The following is a 6,038-nucleotide window of genomic DNA, read 5'->3' as shown; positions in this document are numbered from 1 at the left end:
TGATCAATGACACGACTTTCTCTGGCACAGAATAGCCTTATCAACCTATCATCAAAATGTGATTAAAAGTTTCTGTTTGTGATTAGGGAAAGAGAAATGTTTTTAAATTGTTGCTGGAGTGCAGTGCTTGAATGGTAGGCCTTCATAACTGTAAAGCCTTAGGTATTAAGTGTTCCTGGAAAATACAGAATTAAATCATTCTAGTCACAGAATGTTTGAGTTCCCATTAAGTAATAGAAATCAAAAAGAAAAGATGGTGTATCTTAGTAGAAATCAAGTGCTATGGTGTTATTCTTTCAATACTACAATTAATGGTTTTCCTAGTGTCTTCTAAGAAACAAAAATGGAGTATAAACTGAATGCAAGTATTCAATAGCACGCAAGTTATCTTGCAATTAGTAAGGTTGTAAGCAGATTTCCACCAGGGCCTGCTAAATGATGGAAAGTGTTGAATGCCATGTTAGTGCTTGTTAGCAAGAGCTTCTAGATGAATGTATCCAAACTGAGGCTTAGCAAAACATAAATTTACCTAACTGTGGTGACACAAAATCCAGGTGAAAATGTGTCAGAACCCTGCTACTAGAGCCTGGATGTGGCTCTGAGTTTCAGGGTCACTGACATTGATAAGACACCTGCGTCCCAGGACTCGGAGGAGAAACGGCTGATGGACTTGGCGGGGAATTTGCGCGGGGTTTTACTGAGCGGGAAGAGACTGTTCAAATGAGGGGGAGGGTATATAAAGGAGGGTTGGCCGGAGCCTCCCATTCTTGGCTTTTCTGATGTTCATGTTTCCTACAGTAAAAGTTCCTGGTGATACCACAGAGAGTCTCGTGTGTTCATTCAGGAGCGGCTGTGGTGAGCTGACACTAAGCCAAGAATACGGACACCATCCCGCTGTAGCGGTGAGGTGTAACATGCAAGTGGAGGATGAAGAGCTCTTGGGCGCCGGAGGAGGAAGGTCGGAAAGGGCCACTCCCGAGACGGACGCTGAGTTCCACCAGCTGGCGGCCCTGGCGTCATCCACCGCTTATGCCCAGCCAAATGGGGTAACCCAGAGGCGCGGAGTGGTGCGGGGAGATAGCACCGGAGGAGAGGAAGGTTCACCTTCCCCAGGCCCGCAAAAGATGGTGTTTCTGGAGGAGAGGATGTCGGCGATGGAGACCACCCTGGCAGTGATGTCGAGGGCGATGGAGCGCCTGGCGGTTTTGGCGGAGCCGGAGCGAGGAAGGGAACTCCGGGCTAGCTCAATGTGGGACGTGAGCATGGGAAGCAGCCAGGGCTTTGCAGACCTCCCAGCACCGAAGGGAAGGGAAATGCGAAAGGAGCCCGGTGCCCGGCCCAAGATCCAAACGAGCCTGACGCGGGTGGAGGAGAGTGACGACGAAGGGGAAAAGCCTCCGAGAATCCCGGCTACGCTCCCAACTGAGACCCTGGTGCCCCTGGCGAATGCCGGGCGTGGCACAGGACAAAGGGAAGCAGCAGCGGGGCCCACTGGCCCGCAAGGGGGCTTGCGACGGGCGGAGAATTGGGGATTGCCACCACAGGGACCCCTACCGAGACGAGAGGAACTAAGGATCGAGTTTGGGGGAGAGTCCTCTGAACTGGATTTTTTCCTGACCACGGTGAGGGGCTATATGGAGGACAATGCCCACACTTTTAGAACGGAATCCAGCCGGGTACGGGCCATTGGTGCAGTGTTGAAGAGGGGAGCGGCCAGCTGGTACGTTCAACTACACGCGCGGCGCGACCCATGTCTGGGGTCACTCCGACGCTTTATGGGGGCCCTGGAGACCCGTTTCCGAGATCCACTGGAGCAGATCCGGGCGAGGGAGGAGTTGAAGACCGTCTCCCAGGGGCAGAGGTCGGTATCTGAGTATGCGGAGGAGTTCCAATGCCTCGCTGAAAAGGTGCCGGAATGGTCTGCAGTGACAAAGATAGAACTCTTCAAAGAGGGGCTCAGGCGGGAGATCCTCTCCTGGGCGGTGCATCGTGATGAGCCTGACACACTGCGCGGATGGATTCAGCTGGCGGGGCGCATCGAGACATCGCTGGCCCAGGCGAGGAGGCACCGAGGAGGGCTACAGCAGCGGCCGCAGATGAAAGAGGGGAGCCGGAAGGAGGGATCAACCCCAGCCGGGAGGAGAACGGAGCCGACAGGGAACGTGAGCACCAGCAGGAGGGGCTGCTTCGTGTGCGGCCGTTTGGGCCACAGGGCTGCCGAGTGCTGGCAGAGAAAAGGGGAAGGCGGAGGCCCGCCCAAACCAAGAGCCGTGGCAGGGAAACGCGCCGAGGAAGAACCACCGATGAGGCACCACTCGGGGGGGTTGGTAAGTCAGGACAAAGCCATGATAGTGGTCCCCATTCAGCTGGAAAGTGGCAGCAAACAAGCAACCTGCAAAGCATTTGTGGATTGTGGATGTTCCAGGAACATCATCTCCCCTGAATTAGCCGAGGGATTGGGATGCGAAAGAACGAACCTAGAATCCCCAATAGCTTTTTCGCAGTTGGACGGATCCACAGCATCGGGATCATTAGCTAAGTACAGTGCCGAAGATGTAAAGTGTAAGATAGGGAGTTGGGAAGGAAAGGTGTCATTTGTGATATCACAAATAGCCAGCTATAATGTTATACTAGGCATGCCATGGCTGGGGCAGGCCAACCCGCAAATCAACTGGGAGGATAAGAGCATGATCTTCAGGATGAAGTTGGAAGGAGGGAGCCAGGAAGTGGAAAGGGAGCCGGGGAAAAGGGGGGAGGAAGACTCTATCAGGATAGCAGAACTGGCAGATAAATTACCCCCAGAGTATCGGGATTTTGTGGACGTATTTGATGAGAAGGAAGCAGACAGTTTCCCACCGAAGCGGAGAGTTGAAGTGAAGATAGAGCTAGTCCCAGGAGCAGAGCTTCCTAAGGCAAAAATATACCCAATGTCGGCTAGGGAAAAGGAGGAACTGAGAAAATACATTGATAAAAACCTAGCGAGGGGTTTCATAGAGCCTTCAAATTCCCCTCTAGGGGCGCCTGTGTTGTTCAGGCGCAAAAAGGACCAAACGCTGAGGCTCTGCATTGACTACAGGGGCCTGAATGCAATCAGTTCTGGAAATAAATACCCCCTACCTTTAGTGAAGGACTTGATCGCCCAGTTATCGGAGGGACAGATATTCACTAAATTGGACTTAATTGAAGCGTACCATAAATTGCAGATTAAACCAGAGGACAGGTGGAAGACGGCCTTCTCCTGTGCATTCGGATTATTCAATTATCGTGTGCTCCCTTTCGGTTTGTGCGGCGGAGGCGCCGCGTTCATGCAATTAATCAACGAAGTGTTGCATCCATTGTTGTACAAGGGAGTCTTTGTTTTTTTAGATGACATATTGTTAGTATCTCGGACTAAGGAGCAACACATAGAACTAGTCAGGGAAGTCCTGCAAAAGTTGAGAGAAGCAAAACTGTATGCGAAGCTTGCCAAGTGCGAGTTCAATAAAGACCAGATAGACTTTCTGGGGTATAGGATTTCCTCCCAGGGAGTGGCGATGGACCCTGCGAAGGTAGAAGACGTGAGGGGGTGGGAAGCCCCCAAAACACGGAAGCAGCTGCAATCCTTCCTAGGGTTCGCAAACTTCTATAGAACATTTATCAAGGACTTTGCGCGCCTCACTTTGCCATTAACGGATTTGTTAAAGACTAAAGGTAGGGGAGAAACAGCCAAAGTGAAGGCCCCAGGGGCCAAACTGGCCTGGACAATAGAATGCCAGGAAGCTTTCGAAGCCCTTAAAAAGCGTTTTACTGAGGAGCCTGTCCTACAGCACCCTGATATGTCTAAAGCCTTTGTATTACATTGCGATGCGTCAGACCGGGCATATGGGGCAGTTCTGCTACAGAAAGACGAGGGGGGGAACCTGAAGCCATGTGGCTATCTGTCAAAAAAGTTTAGCGATACAGAAAAAAACTGGCCGATTTGGGAGAGAGAAGCCTTAGCGATTCTAAAAGCACTAGAGTGCTGGAGACACTTTCTGGAAGGAAGTGGAACACCGTTTGAGGTGTGGACTGACCATAGAAATTTACAGTATCTAAGATCCCCTCGTAAACTATCAGCGAAGCAAATTAGATGGGCCCAATATTTCAGCCGTTTTGATTTCAGACTCAGATTCTTCCAGGGGAAACATAATATACTCGCTGACGCTCTCTCTCGGATGCCTCAGCACGGGGGAGGAATTCAGGAATCTGAAGGGAGTATTTTTCTTGATAAGCAATGGGGCCTGGCAGTACTAACTCGAGCACAAGCGGCCAAAGAAAACAAACGTACTGCCATTTCCACGGGGGGAGGAGAAATATGGGAGGAAGAGTTGAAGCGAGCGTATGGAATGGACAAATGGTTACAAACAAACAAAGAAAAGGGAGAATTGTGTGGGGATTTGGTGTTTGTAAATAAGAAATTGTATATTCCTGAATGTTTAAGACGAGAAATGTTAAGGAAGTACCATGATAACAAGGGTGCGGGTCATCTAGGCCCCACCAGGACTATTAAACTGTTGGCCAAACAATGCTGGTGGCCCGGAATGAGGAAAGACGCCAGGGGATACGTCACGCAGTGTGAATTATGTGCAGAGGGAAAAACGCCACCGGGGAAGCCCCAGGGGCTATTGCAGAAGGTGGTGGAGCCCATGAGGCCATGGGAATGCGTAGCCATGGATTTTGTAGGCGAACTACCCCCCAGCAGAGGCCACAGATACATTTGGACAATATTGGACCTATTCTCAAAACAGGCACACTTTGTGGCTCTGCCAAAACTCCCTTCAGCTGAAAAACTTGCTGATTTGTATGTGAAGCATGTATATCGCCTACATGGGTGTCCCGACAAGATAATTAGTGACCGGGGAGTCCAATTTACTGCAAAATTTTGGGGAAAATTCTTACAGCTGTTAGGAGCAGAAAGGAACCTGAGCTCGGCCTTTCATCCCGCGACCAACGGGGGGGTCGAACGTACCCAACAGACACTGTGCCAATTCTTAAGGATGTACACCAATTATAGACAGGATGATTGGGCGGACCTTCTTCCGTTTGCTGAGATGGCTTTTAACGGGGCCGTACATTCGGCCACAGGTCGTGCCCCATTCGAAATAGTATACGGACAGGAGGTGGCACCTTTCCCCAGGCTACCCGAGTGGAAGGAAGGGGAGGGCCAGACCGACGAGGAATGGCCGGCCAAAATCAAGCAAGGGTGGCAAACCGTGGTAGAGGCATTGCGGGAAACACAAAAGAAGTACAAGCTCTTTGCGGATCGTAGGCGCCGAGAGGGGGACAAATTGGGCGAAGGAGATCTGGTTTGGCTGAGCACAAAAAACCTGAAATTGGGGTTCCCATCCAAGAAATTGGCTCCACGCTATATAGGGCCATTCAGGGTAGCAAAAAGAATAAACGAAGTGACCTATGAGCTCAGGCTACCAAAGGACCTAGGAAAGGTACACCCGGTATTCCATTGCAGCCTGTTAAAAAAGTATAAAGGAACTCTGGACAGCGGAGAACAATAGTTGTGTTAATCTTTTCCTTCCAGGATGAAGGGGAGGAGGACGCCATGTCAGAACCCTGCTACTAGAGCCTGGATGTGGCTCTGAGTTTCAGGGTCACTGACATTGATAAGACACCTGCGTCCCAGGACTCGGAGGAGAAACGGCTGATGGACTTGGCGGGGAATTTGCGCGGGGTTTTACTGAGCGGGAAGAGACTGTTCAAATGAGGGGGAGGGTATATAAAGGAGGGTTGGCCGGAGCCTCCCATTCTTGGCTTTTCTGATGTTCATGTTTCCTACAGTAAAAGTTCCTGGTGATACCACAGAGAGTCTCGTGTGTTCATTCAGGAGCGGCTGTGGTGAGCTGACAAATGTATTTGCAAAACAGAAGGAATAAAGTTTTAACTCTTATATAATTGATTGTTGTAGAAAACTGAACTCCAAAATCGTGAACCCCATAGTCTGCTGCTCCATAAGGATGAATTTAGGAGCCCAAATTGACTTCATTCATAGCTTTGGACTACCTTTC

At 50.4% G+C, this 6,038-nt stretch overlaps 1 protein-coding gene across 1 annotated transcript; it reads left to right on the top strand.

Annotated features, from left to right (window-relative positions):
• The first annotated feature begins 560 nt into the window (after positions 1-560).
• On the top strand, positions 561-5,834 carry LOC134299018 (uncharacterized). The gene is made up of 2 exons (XM_062980809.1): positions 561-2,327; positions 5,555-5,834. The coding sequence occupies exons 1-2, from the start codon at positions 780-782 to the stop codon at positions 5,594-5,596; spliced, it is 1,590 nt and encodes a 529-aa protein (XP_062836879.1). The 5' UTR covers positions 561-779; the 3' UTR covers positions 5,597-5,834.
• Positions 5,835-6,038: the final 204 nt, after the last annotated feature.

This window comes from Anolis carolinensis, chromosome 4, assembly GCF_035594765.1.
Source record: "Anolis carolinensis isolate JA03-04 chromosome 4, rAnoCar3.1.pri, whole genome shotgun sequence".
NCBI lineage: Eukaryota > Metazoa > Chordata > Lepidosauria > Squamata > Dactyloidae > Anolis > Anolis carolinensis.
This window is presented reverse-complemented; position numbering and strand designations above follow the sequence as displayed.

Excerpts from the sequence above, each read along its gene's own strand:
- LOC134299018 (XM_062980809.1), top strand. The coding sequence starts at position 780 with ATGTTCATGTTTCCTACAGTAAAAGTTCCTGGTGATACCACAGAGAGT. Across the intron at positions 2,328-5,554 it reads GGCACCACTCGGGGGGGTTG|GATGAAGGGGAGGAGGACGC; the intron begins GTAAGTCAGGAC and ends TTTTCCTTCCAG.